The 20,385-nt window shown below is 42.8% G+C and overlaps 1 protein-coding gene across 1 annotated transcript in view; it reads right to left on the bottom strand.

Annotated features, from left to right (window-relative positions):
* FLT1 (fms related receptor tyrosine kinase 1) overlaps positions 1-20,385 on the bottom strand; it is a 74,226-nt gene that overhangs the window by 36,145 nt on the left and 17,696 nt on the right. The window contains exons 2-4 of the mRNA XM_040426173.1: positions 12,114-12,210; positions 11,115-11,335; positions 5,256-5,380 (exon numbers count right to left, since the gene is read on the bottom strand). Of these exons, the coding sequence (XP_040282107.1) occupies positions 5,256-5,380; positions 11,115-11,335; positions 12,114-12,210 (443 nt within the window). The remainder of the gene's footprint in view (positions 1-5,255; positions 5,381-11,114; positions 11,336-12,113; positions 12,211-20,385) is intronic.

The raw sequence follows: 20,385 nt of genomic DNA, 5'->3' as shown, positions 1-20,385 counted from the left end.
TAAATGCTGCTGTAATTTGCCCACTGGCTCCTGGTAGTACCTATATGGTACAGGTAGGTTTAGCGTTGGTCCCGTGCCACTTGAGAAACCTTGGCGTGGTGCGCGGGCTCAGGTATGTCCTTAATATAAGGATATACTGGCTAAAGTCTAATTTTTAACATCAGTGTGAGGGTTTGGTCAGATGTTACTGTTTGCATCCACCACAGTAGTGCACCTATTCTTGTAACTATTTATTCACAATAACTGATGTAAATAACTGACCAAATAACTGATGTGTGAACTCAACCTTAGCTGTATGAAATTAGAGGCATACAGAGGTAAGGCAGAGCCCCACAGAAGTCAAAGGGTAACATATTATGGCTCTGTCCAACTGGACTTCCATCTTTAATCTTAAGATCACAAGGAGATTCCAGAATACAACAGACTTTGAAACTAAGGTTCTATATAAAACAGAAAGGTCAGGGTACTTTTGAGGTGCATGTGAACCACTGGCACCCAGTCTGACCCACTATAAATAGGAAGCCGTGAAGAGTGACAAGCTTTTATTCTCAACTTAAGACAGTTTCCCGTGTAGTACGTTGGTGTGGTAGACAGAGCTAAACTAAAGAGATTTCTTTAAATTCAGAAAATTCTGGAAGTCCCAGACTTCCTAATCCTAAAAATATACATATAACGTATATGGGAACCAAATTTGGTCTCAGGGTCTAATCTCCACAATCATTGTGTTTTCCATGCAAACAAATGCTTGTATACTTCCAAAGAACTAACACATACTATTCTTAAAGCTTTTATCTGGTTATATATAGAATCCTGGCTGTTTTTAGCTGCAGAGCACAGGATATGACATCAGGTGCATCATATGGACTCTGCATGCGAGACAAATGGCTGCTCTCTAATCAGTGGATTTACTGTGCACTCTGTACAAAATCCATTTTAATTTTTGAGCCATTACATTTCACAGCTTACAGGTGTCATTGTGCTTGTATGAGAAATAGCGCCACTCTAGTCCATTGGCTATGTCTGGTATTGCAGTCTAGGGTCAGCTTTAATAGTAGACAGTGCCAAAGGAAAAGAGTGACACTGTTTCTGCAAAAAAAAAAAGGGAGAGAATTATAATAATGCATTAAAGGACATGCATTAGGTGCCTGGTGGGGTACTGACGTGTGGTCAAACACCCATCAATCAGACACTTAAGAAATATTCAATCATCATGTAAGGGAAAGCTTCTTAAAGGCCTATAAACACCTTTGCATTTTTTTTATTATAATGCAAATTATGCAACTTTCTAAATAGTCTTTGTTAAAAATGATCATTTTTCCTTTTGCAGAGTGTGTATAAGTCCTTCACCTAGCTGATGGTGCTGTTGATTCTGACAGCTCTCTCTCTGCTCTCTCCCTCTCTACTCTCAGTGTTAGAGATAGCAGAAGGGAGGGGAAAGAGGCTGCATTTGCCTTAGGAAAGTGTAAAGGGGCAAAGCATCCAAGAAGGGCTTCTCATACCTGCTGTGGATAGAGAGAAAAGCAAACAGAAGGCAGTTTGCAGGGCAAGTCAGCAGCATCCTAGATACACACATCCAGCATGTACTGTATGACTAGAATGAACAGGTTCATATGAGAAAAGTCTGAAACTAGCACCAGGTTTCAAACTGGGTTTCTGGAAATGAATGAAGGAATGAAGACTGCAGACCGAAATTTAGTGCAACTTTTTATGATTACAAAGGCTATGGACACCTTTGGTCAATTTGTTATATTTTACTTTAAATATTTTCAGTTTGGCTTTATCAAAAATGTTACACCGTTTTTCTTCTACAGCTTTCACTTTAAGTACATTTGCAGACTGACAGGCTTTCGGCAGATGGGCATTCTCCATCCCTTTACTGCTCATGTGCCAAACGCACTCCTGCAAGACTTCAGGGTCAGGCGTTAATATGGCTGTCTGTCACAGCTGTGGGGGTGTGGCACAGGAGACGGGGAGCTTCTGGGGGCAACTTGCTTCAACTGCACCACCCTCGTTGCACCTGGGGGGTCATTTGCATATTCTTAAAAGCTTTTTTTTTATACAGATTATGCCAGCACATAAGGAGATAACAGAGATATAATTCGATTCTGCAGACAGGCATCTCCATAGCCCGACTGTTTCACCTACTGGTAAGTGAAGACAGATGCCATTTAAGAAATGAATCAGCACAAACTGTTAGACTGAAATGCAGTTCTGTGCACTCCATAATTACATAAGCAAGGGAAAAACTAAAGGTATGTACTGTGTTCTTTGAACTAAGGAGGTGACTTGACAAGTGTGTGAAAAATGAAAATGTTCTGAATTGCTATCAGCACAAGATCTAACAGTGCAGACAGATTTGCCGGCGGTGAATAACATTTCCATCTCATTTCAAAACCTCGAGAACAATGACAATCGTCCTTGAAGTTAAACCTGGAGAATATGCCTTACACTCTCCTAGTTTTTTACTGTTAGCAAAAGAGATTTTATATGTCTATTGAGATGCAAAATTCCATCATTTGAGACAATGTTTAAATAAAAGATGTTCTAAACACTTCATTTAAGCATGATACATACAGTACAGACCAAAAGTTTGGACACACCTTCTCATTCAAAGAGTTTTCTTTATTTTCATGACTATGAAAATTGTAGATTCACACTGAAGGCATCAAAACTATGGCATCCACACATGTGGAATTATATACATAACAAACAAGTGTGAAACAACTGAAAATATGTCATATTCTAGGTTCTTCAAAGTAGCCACCTTTTGCTTTGATTACTGCTTTGCACACTCTTGGCATTCTCTTGATGAGCTTCAAGAGGTAGTCCCCTGAAATGGTTTTCACTTCACAGGTGTGCCCTGCCAGGTTTAATAAGTGGGATTTCTTGCCTTATAAATGGGGTTGGGACCATCAGTTGCGTTAAGGAGAAGTCAGGTGGATACACAGCTACTGAATAGATGTTTGAATTTGTATTATGGCAAGAAAAAAGCAGCTAAGTAAAGAAAAACGAGTGGCCATCATTACTTTAAGAAATGAAGGTCAGTCAGTCAGCCGAAAAATTGGGAAAACATTGAAAGTAAGGGCTATTTGACCATGAAGGAGAGTGATGGGGTGCTGCGCCAGATGACCTGGCCTCCACAGTCACCGGACCTGAAGCCAATCAAGATGGTTTGGGGTGAGCTGGACCGCAGAGTGAAGGCAAAAGGGCCAACAAGTGCTAAGCATCTCTGGGATCTCCTTCAAGACTGTTGGAAGACCATTTCAGGGGACTACCTCTTGAAGCTCATCAAGAGAATCCCAAGAGTGTGCAAAGCCGTTTAACAAAGCAAAAGGTGGCTACTTTGAAGAACCTAGAATATGACATATTTTCAGTTGTTTCACACTTGTTTGTTATGTATAATTCCACATGTGTTAATTCATAGTTTTGATGCCTTCATAGTCATGAAAATAAAGAAAACTCTTTGAATGAGAAGGTGTGTCCAAACTTTTGGTCTGTACTGTATATAAAAGGTCATAGCAATTTAGGAGTCTGAAATGACCATCAGACCTGATTGGAGTCGGGAAGGAATTTTTTATTCCCCTAAAGTGGGGAAAATTGGCTTCTACCTCACAGGTTTTTTTTTTTTGCCGTCCTCTGGATCAACTTGCAGGATAACAGGCCGAACTGGATGGACAAATGTCTTTTTTCGGCCTTATGTACTATGTTACTATGTTATCTAATGTCCTTCCATTAAGACAGTGGTCTGAATACTGTAGCTCTCTGGCGGCTCTGAAACAACAATTCCCTGCATGCACTGAAACCACTGGCCCAACACAAGATCCTCCAGGGGGTTACAGGCTCTGAAACAGCGAGTCCCAAAGGTCCATGGAAGACAACCATATTTGGGGCTCACTTTGCCACTAGGGTCTATTCCTTATTAAAGGGGTTGTCCCATCAGAGACATTTAGGGCCAGTTCACATAGAGTTTGGCTCATTTCCACCTCTAAACAGTAGAATGCAGCATGCTCCATCTTGGTGTGGAATCCAAGCTGAATCTCCCTTTGAAATAAATGGGAAGCATAAAAATAAAAATCACTCCGCACATATGCATGCATTTTTTGTGCTGGCTTTGGCATGGATCCGCACCAAAAACCATGAGCTCAAAATGCAGTTTTGTATTGAAGTAAACACCCATTGGTTAAAAAAGTGTGAAGAAAACTGGATCAAAAACACGTCAAGAAACGCACAAAAAATATGCTGAATAAATATGTGGATTCCGCGCTGAATATTGTTGACAGATTTTCAAAATGGTGTGAACATACAGTATGTCATATCGCTAGGATATCCCATAAATGTCAGATAGGTGCACGTCCCACCTCTGAGATCTGCTCCTATCTCCAGAACTGGAAGTGAGTGGGGAGCACACAGCACATGCGCAGCGACCTCTCCTTTCACTGCTATGGGAATTCCGAAAATAGCAGAGTACGCTTGATCGACTATTTTTGGAATTTCTTTAGCAGTGGAAGGAGAGTAAGCAGTGCAAGATGGCCGCCCTTCCATTCACTACTGTAGGACTTCTGAATATACCGTAGGACTTCTCAGCTACTTTTGGAACTCCCATAGTGATTAATGGAGAATGCATGCGGCTTGTTCTCCCTCAACTTCTAAGTCCCATTCTGGAGATAGGAGCAGGTCCCAGAGGTGGTACCCTCACCTATGTGACAGTTATCTCATATCATAGTGGTATACAACACTAACTTCTCTTAGTATGCACCTGGTTCAAATGGCTTTGGATATCCTTAGTGAGATGACATAAATGTCCCACATGGAAACACCCCTTTATTGACATGTCCTATGTGCACGACACAGTTAACAGTGGAAGTGCACATGTTCTGTACAGATTGAGGGTGAACCCTCAGGGTCAGTTCCTGGGGAACCCCATTTTGACACTAGATATGGGAAGCATTTTGTTCATTAGGATAGCCATATCTATTTCTAGTTCTCAGCAGTTGTACCATTACATTAGTTCCTGATGCTGTAATGAAAGTCAGTGGGTGAGATTTATAAAAAAAAAAACTGGTCTGAAGAAAAACTGGCTTAGTTGCCCATAGCAAACAATCAGCTTCCACCTTTCATTTTCTAAAGGAGCTCTGAAAAATAAAAGGTGCAATCTGATTCTTGCTCTCACCAGCTTGTTGCATGAATGATCAAGGACAGTATTCAGTTTTTATAGATTTGCATGAGATATGATGTGTCTCGGGGTTGCACCTTACCTCTTTTAATGTGACCATGATATTTGGTGATGTCACACGGCAGGGGATGACCAGCCTCTCTCCTTTGGTTATGGAGATTATTTTAGGTTCTCTGTTGTGCATGTCTATGAATGCACTGTGCCCATCTGTAAAGTAGTAATCATAACCATGATGAGTGCAATACATGATACAATAATCATCTATTTATTATACGCACTTATATAGCGCTACTATATTCCCCAGCGCTTTACAGACATTAGCTTCAAGCTGTCCCCAGCGGGGCTCTCAGTATGTCTTTGAGGTGTGGGAGGAAACCGGATAACCCGGAGGAAACCCACACAAACACGGGAAGAACATACAAACTCCATGCAGATGTTGTCCTTGGTCAGATTCAAACCCAGTACCCCAGTGCCCCATGGCCACCATGCTGCCCAATGGCCGCTGACCCATCATTGTTCTATATGGATATGAAAGTGTTCATCCGAGATTAGTTAAATGTGACCATTATGTAATAAAAGACCCATACACCGTTCCAGTGGTTTGTGGCCAGTGAACACCGGAGTGGCGGTGCTGGAATGGTGGCTGTTTATCAGGTGAGTAATGGGACTTTTATTATTATTTGGCCAAATTTTTGTTGTAGTAGCAGTTCCACGTGGTGTTTAAAGGGGTTGAACAGGATTACAAAAACAGGGCTGCTTTATTCCAAAAACAGCACTACACCTGTCCATACGTTGTGGGTCAGGGTATTGCAACTCAGCCCTATTCACCTCAATGGAGCTCAGATGCTATACTAGACACAAACTTGTGGACAGGAGTGGCTGGAAGAAAGTTGTTCTAACCCTGAACAACGGGGGCCTTTTAGGGCAGCCAGTGGCCCTTCTCCCTCATGAGAAGACACTAGTAAATAGCACTTGGTCAGTGGGGCCCTTTTGTAGATTGTGGACCCAAAAGCATCAAATTATGCCTTTGGCTCCTACTATGAACTGTATTGCCATCTACTTTTTTGAGGATTTTTTTAATGGTCTATCCCCAAGATATCTCATTAATGTGCGATTGGCTAGGGTCCGACTCCCGCCAATCTGCTGTTCGAAGAGGTCATGGCTCTCTGTAAATGCGTAGTCCTCTTCCTAGGCAATGTGATGTCACATTCATTGGTCACATGGCATAGACGCAGCTCAGTCCCATTCAAGCCACTATCAACTCCTGGGAGTTGGACCACAGCTGATCTGATATTGATGATGTATCCTGAGGATATATTTAATGTAAAATCCCTTTAACACATTAGGAGAGATGTGTGAAACTGTCTAAAAGAAATACTGTATTTGTTGCCCATAGCAACCAATCACAGCTCAGCTTTCATTTCTAACAGTGCACGTGAAAAATGAAAGCAGTGCTTTGTTAGGTTGCTATAGGCAACAGAAAGAGCATTTCTCGTAAATATGTACCATATATAAAATGCAAAAAATGGGGCTACAGAAAAATGTTCATGAACCTAACGTAGATATGACTTCTCAAGCGTGAGAACAGTCATCATATTCAGGCCTATACTTCTGAGAATAGCAGAAGGCAGCCGTCCTCTGATTGGTGAATAGGTGAGGGCGATGAGTGCACACCCTCCCAAAAGCTATGCTGATTGGTGGCTGACATCAGCTCATCCAAACCTTGAGACAAAGAGAGGAAATTGCCCTGTAACACCAGAGAGGAAGTTCAGACTTCAGCTATTCTATTTTAATGACCTGAAAAAACAGCGATTCTACTCATTACAAAACCTTGACTGTTCCTTTAAAAATAGCTTTTCATGGGAGTCAATTTGACTGGGCGTGTCCTTTAATTCTGATAATGCAGGGGCAGTATGAATGATCAGATCCAATTGGAGTCCAAATACATAAAACCTCTGCTAATAGTTAGGGTAAATGCACATGGGATGGATTGGCTGCAGAAAATCTCAGCACCAAATACTCAAAAATCCACAGTAAAATCCAAAACTGGGGTTGGATCTCTGACCGTGGATTTTCCTGAAGAAACAAAAAAAAGTCAACGCGTTTCAAAGCCACCATAAAGTATTTTGCTGCTGATCTTATTGTGGATTTCGACTTCCTCATTGAAGTCGATGCGGGGAAAATCCACAACAAATCCAACACAAATTGACATGCTGTTATTCAGGGACCGCACATACTAGGTCCAGCATATCTGGCCAGAATCAACAGTGGCAAAATCTGCTGATTTTGCTGCAAATCAGCCACAAATTTTCCCCTTTGCGTTGCAAAGAGTGAAATCCACAGCAGAAATCCTCAACATAAATTGACATGCTGTGGGTTTAAAATCCACACCACAAGTCAAGCTGATTTTCTAGTAGTAAATGCATTTGTGATAATCTCCCTACTAGGGTAAAAGTTGTGTTTATGCTTTGTGTGGCCATACCCTTAAAGGGGTTGTTCACCTTTGTGGACCTTTTCTACAGACCCCACAGCATGGCTGGACCCGCGCCGGTAATCCTACTTACCTGATACCCACCACTGGGTACCATCCCTGTCCCCCCCCACTCTGCAGGTCTCGAGTGTCCACGTCAACATCCAGTTTGAGGCGGAGTCAAGTGCCACCCATTAATCACATGACCCAGTGAAGAAATGCTGCAGCCAGTCATAGTCATGTGACCTGGTATCAAACCAGATGTTGATGTGGAGACCCAGGACCTTGCCAGGATGTGGAGACCCAGGACCTTGCCAGTAGGCCAGCAATGAAGCTGGGTCTGGCCACAAGGTAGGGTCTTTAGAGAAGGTCCACAACCCCTTTATTGTAAACATTCTCACAATTTGTACATGAGATGAAATTTGTTTGGTGCAAATGGTAAAACTTATGACAGAGGTGGTGCAAAAGTTCAACCTTGTCCTAATGCGGGTACCTGTTAAAACCTCAACTTTACTGCTACAGCTGTTCCTCTGTGGATTTTTGGTGAACAATTTCACATAGACAATCAGTAGCAAATAGTAGTCATAGTGTAAGGGGATTATCCCTGAAACATAAAGCACAGTAACCAGGGAATCCACATTTTCGTGACCTATGCAGCATAAGCCTGTGCCAGCAATGATTTCCTCCTATTTTAAGGATGCTGAAGGACTTGTGCAAGGCTATTGAAAAACAACCTTGTTTTCCAGGGTTGGTAGATGTGTGAAGAGGTCAATAGTTCCACACTGTAGAAATGATTACTACCGTTCCCCGAGGGACAGAGTCATTCATGTCATGAAATTAATATAACAATTCCAAACTGTGCAAGTGTAATAGAGCAATTTCCTGTATTCTACCACAGATAACACAAAAAGGTGGACAAATAGCGGCCCTGTAGACATAATGTCACCACTCACTGCCGCCAGATCTTTTATAGGCTCGTTAGTGTTTAAGTCTTAAAATTGCTCTGTCCCTCCATACAGGCTATGGCCTGCTTACTGGCAAGGCCTCTCCTCCCCAGCCCATAGACTCCATCTGGTTCTTAAAAGGGCCAGCACTTGCGCTCAAATCTTCACCGGACAATGGCTGTCAATCCTGAGGTACTTAAGGCACCTTTCACTGTGGGAGGTTGCCTGGGAAATAGATTTTCAAGCATGCCAGTATCCTGCAAATGTGCCTGTTCTGTTGTCTGCCTGTGTACTGACTTTCTACCAGTTCACTGGATTCCGGCACGCCATTGCCTTATCTGACCTTTGCCTGACCTCTAATTTGACCCTTTGCTGTTTGCCATGACCTCAGACCGTTTACTGTATAGTACATACTCTACCATCCCTGACCTTTTCCTGTCCCTGACTACAATTTTGCCTAACCCCCTCGGTGCCCTACACTGGTGACTCTGATCCCACAGGTCAGCTGTCAACCATACAGAGACTACTCCAAGTAGTGGCCTGGTGGTTCCCCTACAGCATGAGTTCTCATTTACAGGAGAGGTTGTCCAGATGGGACAACCCTTTATCTATCCTCTGTATAATCAGCAACTATGCCATTATGACAATTTTTCTGTTAGCAGTGAGAGCAGCCTGAACATAATTCAGGGATGACGAGGCATTCCCACATTTTTTTCTGGCCTTACTGCAGATCAGACAGCAAACGATACCCTGATTTACAATAGTCTGCACTACGCTCGCTGTTTAAAGTCCATGGCAGCAGAGTGGAAGAAGCCAACATCACAAACAGTTATATTTCATACCCTGCGTCTCCTTATTGACAAATGTATAATTTCCTTCAGATACAGACACAGCCAGAAGACCTTGAGATACATTATTATTGCAGGAACTGTTGGCGCCATCAAACATGAAGAGGTAAAGAATCTGCATCCTTCCACTCCAACAGCCAAATCATAGAAGCCAATATTGTTTTCCAGGAATGTATTTTTATCCAATTTTGCCCTCGGTCCATCACAAATTGGACTTGTATTTACTTAATATGAGCCATTTGGATAACATCTGACATACTTATCCTCCCCAGTTTGTTACTTCCTGGTCCAAAGAGACTGTCAAAGAGGTTGTCTGGCCCACAGGAAGTTGGGAGTTCCAGAGGATGAGACAGGGGTACAAAAGTTCAGCCAAAGACTGTAATTTAGATATCGGCAGGCAAACAAGGAAACAATAGTTCTGAAAGGGGACTATTGCCATTTTCAGTGTAAAAAAATATGAAAAGAATGGAATGTGAAAATTTTCCATAAATTCCTACTGGCATCATGTACTGCAGCATTGAGTGGCCTTTAATCAGCTATTGGCTTTTTTTTAGACGTTCAACAAGTTTAGGTCCACCACAACTAAAGGTGACCAAGACATTGATGGTTTATCCTTAGTGGGGTCTAATCCCCAAGTCCCTTCCGATCATCAGAACAAAGGCATTCCAGCTCTATTGCCACAACTTTTTCAACATTTATCCGGAAGTTCCCTGCTACTTGTGGCTGTGCCTGGTACTGCAGCTTCAGTGAGTGCCAAGGCTCCTTTTTTCCTAATGATCTGCATGGCTCAGACCCTCATTGGTCAAATATTGATGGCCTATTACATCTTTAAACAGTGTTGGATTGGGTTCCTTGAACCAAACACCATGAGTTTATGTTCTAGGTGGTAAAACCCAGCAATGTAATGTGAGGTCCATTCTGATTTTTGTTACGATGACCCCTTTATTATATTTTATGCCATTCCCAGCCTTCTAAAAAACAGAGATATCTAAGAAACATAGTGGAAATATAAAAAAAATGTCATGGAGTTTTCTGGGACTCAGCTGGACTCATTTACCCTTCCTAATTAATGATATCTTACCTACGTAAGAAAGTTTTCAATATACCATTACTTATCATTTTGACGTTTTGTGGATGGGCCACTCTGGAACTTAGTCACTCGTCTTTTCTCTTCGGAAATCCTATATCATCCACCAAAGTCACGTCCGTTAACTAGTTTCCAGTCTCATCACTTCTGGAACACCACAGTACCCTCTTCCATCTTGGGCTGCAGAACTGTTCCTCTCCCTGATGCATGCACAGAGTTGCCTTCTGAGAATCTGCACATGTGCCAAGGAAACGGGTAGTTCTGGCCCTGTCCAAAGAAACTTTCCTGTCCTGAGTGGTAGGCTGACATCCCTGTCCATAGACCAGAAGAAAAACCTGGTAAAGGAAGTGACAATGATGGACGTAGGATTTTCCAAAGAGGAGAGTCGCGTAACCAGGTTCCTAGAGTGGCCGATCCATGCAACTTCGAGAAGGTAAGTATATTGTAAACTTTCTTCTGCAGGGAAGTTATGATTAATTAGGATGAGTCCCATAAACCCTTTTAAAGGCCCGTATACACAAGTGATTCCCCCCATTTTTCTAGATATATAAATTAAACCAGTTGATAAAAAACATCAACAGCTCAGATTTACCTGTAATAAATATATAGATACCAGATGGGTTCTTGGATGAGGTAAAGTATTCGTACTGGCAACTGTAGAATCCAGTGTCATTTAGCTGAGCTTTGTGCAATGTGAGATTTCTAGAGCAAGCAGTCTTGGGGCTTCCCTGGCATAAATTATCGCTTATATGGAACCTTTCACTTTCTGTCCTGGAGGCAGTTGGAAATTTCCAGAAAACTGTTTGATCGCCCCTGTAAAATGTAAGAGATAGGACTGAAAAATTAAGAAGGAAAACAAGGATCTTCAAGGATTCTCTGTGAGTTACAAACAAGCATTTGGTTTCAGAAAAACGTCAACCTGATTAAGACACAGAGTCGGCCATGAAAGGGAAAGGAAAGGTCATCAACACTAAAATCATTTATAGTAGGGGCGGGTACATCGCCTATTTTAGAAGAGGAAGGGGAAGATTCATGTCATTCACTGACATTAGAAGATAGAAGAAGTGCTTCTTCATCTTCTTCAAAATATACAACCACAGCAGTGGAGGTATGTATTATAGACCAAGTGCCCGTGCAGTGCCAGTCACAGTGTGCCCTAATGCCACCCCCACTGTGCCAGGCAGTGTACTTGTCAATAGCACCAGTCAGTGTTCCCCTATACCAGTGGTGGCGAACCTATGGCATGAGTGCCAGAGGGGGCACTCAGAGCCCTCTCTGTGGGCACGCGGATCTGTGTGGGCTGTGCGTCGGGTTGCCACCTGTGCACTATTACTAATGAGCACTTCCATTGTGGAGAACATGTGCGCGGCCTGTTCTGCAGCTCTTCTTGTGCCAGAGACCAGGAGATATGGAGGAACACAAGAGAGATGAGCGGCATCTATAGACCGCTGCTCATCTCTATATGACAGTGCTATCCGAGTAATGGAAAAATCCATCGATCTTCTTAGTCCAGTTCAGAACACCCGCAGGGGAGGAAAACCCCACGTTGACAGAGAGCGTGATGGGACAACGGTCAGTAAGCATACATTACCTGCATGTGAGGTGTATTGGCTGGCCGGCTCGTATTACTAACTCCTTCCCCTTTATGTTTAATACAGGTGCTTTTAACTTGGAGCCCGAACTATGACCTGCAAGACAAAGGGAATAATACTGAGCAACGCATTCGTTATGAGAAATGAGCATAAAATCCACCATTGCAGCAGGATCGGCAAACAACTCGCTGAAAGAGGAAAGATAAAGGCCCGGATTTACTAATGTGTCTAGAAAGCCGGCAAAGTGGAGCAACCAGGGTTTCTACAACTTGTTCGAACCTGTTTGAAAGGGGTGTGGCCTCATGGGAAGGGGTGTGGCCTCATAGGAAAGGGGAGAGGTCTAATATGCAACATTTGCACCACAATTTTGGCATAAAATTCTGTCTTAAAGGGGTTGTCCCATCTTGGACATTGGGGGAATATTGCTAGTATATGCCCCCCAATGTCTGATAGACCCGCACCTATGCTTAGAACGGCGTCCGCAAAGTGCAGGAGAGTGCTATTTCCGTAAGAACCACAGAAGTGAATGGAGCGGTAACCGCGCTTACACAGTGCACTTCCCATTCGTTTCAATGGGACTTCTGAAAATAGCCGAGTGCGCTGTTTGGCTATTTTTGGCAGTCCCATAGAAATGAATGGAGGGCGGCCTTGCATCTGTCCCTGCACCACATGTATCCTCCAGCCGGAGCCCCTGTGATAAATCTGCTGCAGGTCTGGACGGCCGGTCTGAGGTTACACCTTCTATAGGACTATAAATCTGCCCCATACTCTGATCTTGTCTGATTGCTTCAGTATTGCAGACTGAGGCTGACAGTGATTTCTAAGGCTGCAAATACAGTCTTCTAGGTTTACTACAAATCCATCTGTATTCCTTAAAGACATCTATCTAAGACTTCATACCGACACTACTACCATCATTATGCACACACTTCATACCGACACTACTACCATTATTATGCCCACACTTTATACCGACACTACTATCATCATTATGCCCACACTTCATACCGACACTACTACCATTATTATGCACACACTTCATACCGACACTACTATCATCATTATGCACACACTTCATACCGACACTACTACCATCATTATTCACAGACTTCATACCGACACTACTACCATCATTATGCACACACTTCATACCGACACTACTACCATCATTATGCCCACACTTCATACCGACACTACTACCATCATTATGCACACACTTCATACCGACACTACTACCATCATTATGCCCACACTTCATACCGACACTACTACCATCATTATGCACACACTTCATACCGACACTACTACCATCATTATGCCCACACTTCATACCGACACTACTACCATCATTATGCCCACACTTCATACCGACACTACTACCATCATTATGCCCACACTTCATACCGACACTACTACCATCATTATGCCCACACTTCATACCGACACTACTACCATCATTATGCCCACACTTCATACCGACACTACTACCATCATTATTCACAGACTTCATACTGACACTACTACCATCATTATGCCCACACTTCATACCGACACTACTACCATCATTATGCACACACTTCATACCGACACTACTACCATCATTATGCACACACTTCATACCGACACTACTACCATCATTATGCACACACTTCATACCGACACTACTACCATCATTATGCCCACACTTCATACCGACACTACTACCATCATTATGCCCACACTTCATACCGACACTACTACCATCATTATGCCCACACTTCATACCGACACTACTACCATCATTATGCCCACACTTCATACCGACACTACTACCATCATTATGCCCACACTTCATACCGACACTACTACCATCATTATGCCCACACTTCATACCGACACTACTACCATCATTATTCACAGACTTCATACTGACACTACTACCATCATTATGCCCACACTTCATACCGACACTACTACCATCATTATGCACACACTTCATACCGACACTACTACCATCATTATGCACACACTTCATACCGACACTACTATCATCATTATGCACACACTTCATACCGACACTACTACCATCATTATGCACACACTTCATACCGACACTACTACCATCATTATGCACACACTTCATACCGACACTACTACCATCATTATGCCCACACTTCATACCGACACTACTACCATCATTATGCCCACACTTCATACCGACACTACTACCATCATTATGCCCACACTTCATACCGACACTACTACCATCATTATGCCCACACTTCATACCACCACTACTATCATCATTATGCACACACTTCATACCGACACTACTATCATCATTATGCACACACTTCATACCGACACTACTATCATCATTATGCACACACTTCATACCGACACTACTACCATCATTATGCCCACACTTCATACCGACACTACTACCATCATTATGCCCACACTTCATACCGACACTACTACCATCATTATGCCCACACTTCATACCGACACTACTACCATCATTATGCCCACACTTCATACCGACACTACTACCATCATTATGCACACACTTCATACTGACACTACTATCATCATTATGCACACACTTCATACCGACACTACTATCATCATTATGCACACACTTCATACCGACACTACTACCATCATTATTCACAGACTTCATACCGACACTACTACCATCATTATGCACACACTTCATACCGACACTACTACCATCATTATGCCCACACTTCATACCGACACTACTACCATCATTATGCCCACACTTCATACCGACACTACTACCATCATTATGCCCACACTTCATACCGACACTACTACCATCATTATGCACACACTTCATACCGACACTACTACCATCATTATGCCCACACTTCATACCGACACTACTACCATCATTATGCACACACTTCATACCGACACTACTACCATCATTATGCACACACTTCATACCGACACTACTACCATCATTATGCACACACTTCATACCGACACTACTACCATCATTATGCCCACACTTCATACCGACACTACTACCATCATTATGCCCACACTTCATACCGACACTACTACCATTATTATGCCCACACTTCATACCGACACTACTACCATCATTATTCACAGACTTCATACTGACACTACTACCATCATTATGCCCACACTTCATACCGACACTACTACCATCATTATGCACACACTTCATACCGACACTACTACCATCATTATGCACACACTTCATACCGACACTACTACCATCATTATGCACACACTTCATACCGACACTACTACCATCATTATGCCCACACTTCATACCGACACTACTACCATTATTATGCACACACTTCATACCGACACTACTACCATCATTATGCACACACTTCATACCGACACTACTACCATCATTATGCCCACACTTCATACCGACACTACTACCATTATTATGCCCACACTTCATACCGACACTACTACCATCATTATGCACACACTTCATACCGACACTACTACCATCATTATGCACACACTTCATACCGACACTACTACCATTATTATGCCCACACTTTATACCGACATTACTACCATCATTATTCACAGACTTCATACTGACACTACTACCATCATTATGCACACACTTCATACCGACACTACTACCATTATTATGCCCACACTTCATACCGACACTACTACCATCATTATGCACACACTTCATACCGACACTACTACCATCATTATGCCCACACTTCATACCGACACTACTACCATTATTATGCCCACACTTTATACCGACACTACTATCATCATTATGCACACACTTCATACCGACACTACTACCATCATTATTCACAGACTTCATACCGACACTACTACCATCATTATGCACACACTTCATACCGACACTACTACCATCATTATGCCCACACTTCATACCGACACTACTACCATCATTATGCACACACTTCATACCGACACTACTACCATCATTATGCACACACTTCATACCGACACTACTACCATCATTATGCCCACACTTCATACCGACACTACTACCATCATTATGCACACACTTCATACCGACACTACTACCATCATTATGCACACACTTCATACCAACACTACTACCATCATTATGCACACACTTCATACCGACACTACTACCATCATTATGCACACACTTCATACCGACACTACTACCATCATTATGCACACACTTCATACTGACACTACTACCATCATTATGCCCACACTTCATACCGACACTACTACCATTATTATGCACACACTTCATACTTCATCCACAGTTTACATCCATATACAATATACATAAAGGTAGGTGTTCACTGCGCAAATATTGCTTTATTAATCTAGTCCCTATCCAGAATAATACAGGTAATAGAGCTTATTGTGCTCCAGAGCTGCACTCACATTTCTAAAAGCTGCTTGCCCTGCTTGTTCAGTGTCTGTATAGTGCTTGACTCTAATTTGCATTTGCATGCCTCCTAGGATATACAGACTAGGGTAAGGTTTTAGTAGGGTGCCTGCTGACATGCTTGCTGACTGTTTCCAACTGTGAAACATAATACTGCCGGTAACACAGAATCAGAACAAGATGGTTAATGTTAAAGAGGTTTTCCCGCGACTGTAATACTGATGACTACAGGGAGTGCAGAATTATTAGGCAAGTTGTATTTTTGAGGATTAATTTTATTATTGAACAACAACCATGTTCTCAATGAACCCAAAAAACTCATTAATATCAAAGCTGAATATTTTTGGAAGTAGTTTTTAGTTTGTTTTTAGTTTTAGCTATTTTAGGGGGATATCTGTGTGTGCAGGTGACTATTACTGTGCATAATTATTAGGCAACTTAACAAAAAACAAATATATACCCATTTCAATTATTTATTTTTACCAGTGAAACCAATATAACATCTCAACATTCACAAATATACATTTCTGACATTCAAAAACAAAACAAAAACAAATCAGTGACCAATATAGCCACCTTTCTTTGCAAGGACACTCAAAAGCCTGCCATCCATGGATTCTGTCAGTGTTTTGATCCATTCACCATCAACATTGCGTGCAGCAGCAACCACAGCCTCCCAGACACTGTTCAGAGAGGTGTACTGTTTTCCCTCCTTGTAAATCTCACATTTGATGATGGACCACAGGTTCTCAATGGGGTTCAGATCAGGTGAACAAGGAGGCCATGTCATTAGATTTTCTTCTTTTATACCCTTTCTTGCCAGCCACGCTGTGGAGTACTTGGACGCGTGTGATGGAGCATTGTCCTGCATGAAAATCATGTTTTTCTTGAAGGATGCAGACTTCTTCCTGTACCACTGCTTGAAGAAGGTGTCTTCCAGAAACTGGCAGTAGGACTGGGAGTTGAGCTTGACTCCATCCTCAACCCGAAAAGGCCCCACAAGCTCATCTTTGATGATACCAGCCCAAACCAGTACTCCACCTCCACCTTGCTGGCGTCTGAGTCGGACTGGAGCTCTCTGCCCTTTACCAATCCAGCCACGGGCCCATCCATCTGGCCCATCAAGACTCACTCTCATTTCATCAGTCCATAAAACCTTAGAAAAATCAGTCTTGAGATATTTCTTGGCCCAGTCTTAACGTTTCAGCTTGTGTGTCTTGTTCAGCGGTGGTCGTCTTTCAGCCTTTCTTACCTTGGCCATGTCTCTGAGTATTGCACGCCTTGTGCTTTTGGGCACTCCAGTGATGTTGCAGCTCTGAAATATGGCCAAACTGGTGGCAAGTGGCATCTTGGCAGCTGCACGCTTGACTTTTCTCAGTTCATGGGCAGTTATTTTGCGCCTTGGTTTTTCCACACGCTTATTGCGACCCTGTTGACTATTTTGAATGAAACGCTTGATTGTTCGATGATCACGCTTCAGAAGCTTTGCAATTTTAAGAGTGCTGCATCCCTCTGCAAGATATCTCACTATTTTTGACTTTTCTGAGCCTGTCAAGTCCTTCTTTTGACCCATTTTGCCAAAGGAAATAATTATTATAATAAAGCCTAATAATTATGCACACCTGATATAGGGTGTTGATGTCATTAGACCACACCCCTTCTCATTACAGAGATGCACATCACCTAATATGCTTAATTGGTAGTAGGCTTTCGAGCCTATACAGCTTGGAGTAAGACAACATGCATAAAGAGGATGATGTGGTCAAAATACTCATTTGCCTAATAATTCTGCACGCAGTGTAGTGATGAGCGGCAGGGGCAATATTCAAATTCGAAATATTTTGTGAATATTTTGTAGAATATTCGTCATATATTCGTGAATTTGCAAATTCGAGATTACATTCTTAAGTGCAAAAATCGGCAATGTATTATTCGCGTAATGCGCGCGAAATACCGGCGTGGGGTAGGCAACTTTTCTATTGGTTGCTAGGGATGTTGCTAAGCTGTGACAAAGCCTTCTCATTGGCCCACAAGCTAGAAGAAGGGAGGGATGATCACCTGATGTGTACTGTGTTAAAAAAAAACATTCGTCATTACGAATATATAACACTAAATTATATTCAAAATATTTGCGAATTCTCGAAGTACCGATATTCGCAATTTTATTTTTATTTCCTAATATTTGCGCTCAACACTACTAATGACACATCCTTAGGGCAGCTCATTCATATCAGGTTGCTGGGGCTCCCACTCCTGGCATCCCCACTGATCAGCTATTTGAACAGGGTCCATTCACACATCCGTTAGTGTTTCGTAGACAGCAGATTTCATATCCGCAAAACACGGATACCAGCCGTGTGCACAGGGTGTTGTGTCCACATCTTTTGCGGCCCCATTGAAATGAATGGGTCCGCAGCCGTTCTGCAAAACTGCGGAATGGATGCAGAGCCATAAATACGGATGTGTGAATGGACCCTAAGTGAATGTACTGCAGAACTGCGGCAGTTGCAGAGAGAGCTGAGCCTCTAGGTGTAATGGTAACGCCCCCGTTGCTCCTAGAGGCTAATTTGCATATATAAAAGCATCATTTTTCTCAGCAATGTGAGCACATATGAACACGGGACCAACACAGATGTCTTCAGCTGCCAAGCGCACATGTAACAGGTCAGCCAGTGTCACAGGTACAAAACTGCTGACAGATGCCATTTAAAGAAATGCTCCAATAAAGAAACTTCAGCTTTTCTGCACTATTTCTTCTGTCCAACTTGATCTCACTTAACATGATCCTATTTCATAAACCTAACAAATTTGAATGGAGGATTTTGTCCTGATCTGTGGTCTGTGGACATGATCTGTGGTCTGTGGACATGATCTGTGGACATGATGTGGTTCATGTAGTAACCCGACTGAATACATTATCAGGCCATAGCTGCACACTTGACCTGGCTGATCTCATGCCTGTAATCTGACTGAGGTGAAGCCGATAAAAGATAGAACATGTTGAAAACCAACTGCCTGACCCTTCTCTTTCTTGACATCTGCTCTTGGGGTGCAGTTGAGACACCCCCCAAACACATTAAATGACTGACTGTTCCTGCGAAAATCAGGAGGATCGGTTGAAATTCATTGAATGTGTATGGACACCCTAATAATAGGCGAGACTGCTGTGGACCTTTTATGTACAAGAAATTCTTTGTAATTTGGAGATCAGCAATTTTCAGCAAAGAAAAAACATGGGGGGGGGGGGTCATTTATCAAACAGATATAGGCCTATATTAGGCGTATTCCTGGCTCAGATTGCCGCGCACAGGTCCTTTACGCCGCAATCCGTGACTTTTGCCCGCTCAGGTCTAAACAAGTGCCGTCAAATATGGTCTATATGTAAGACAGCTCGGAAGCAGGGGGGATCCACCGAAGTTATGTAGAGGCCTGCGCACTGGCGTACATAGAGAAGTGAAGGCCCTATAGCAAGGATCACACCAGGCCCCCCACACAGGACAGAAGGGTTTCCACCTAAACCCCTTTCAATGACCCTTAGACCATTTTTTCCACTGCCTCGTTTGCTAAATGTTGTTTCTTTAGAGGGTAGAGTCCTGACCAAGTCCTCCCCCCCGCCCCAGTAGAAGAGGAGACGATCCCAACTGGGCCCCCTCTAGCCCTGGGCCCCATAGCAGTCGCATGGTCTGCCACTATGGTAGTTACGCCCCTGGGCCTGCGTCTCTACATGACTCTGGCGAATCCACCGCCAGCTATAGGGTCTAAAACACCGGTCTTAATAAATGACCCCCATAGTACTATTAGACTTCTTGCACACAGCCATGTCAGCAAAATACGGATCCGCAAAATCA

The sequence above is a fragment of the Bufo bufo genome, chromosome 3 (genome assembly GCF_905171765.1).
Source record: "Bufo bufo chromosome 3, aBufBuf1.1, whole genome shotgun sequence".
Classification (NCBI taxonomy): Eukaryota; Metazoa; Chordata; class Amphibia; order Anura; family Bufonidae; genus Bufo; species Bufo bufo.
The sequence above is the reverse complement of the archived record's forward strand: the minus strand, read 5'-3'. Positions and strand labels throughout refer to the sequence as shown.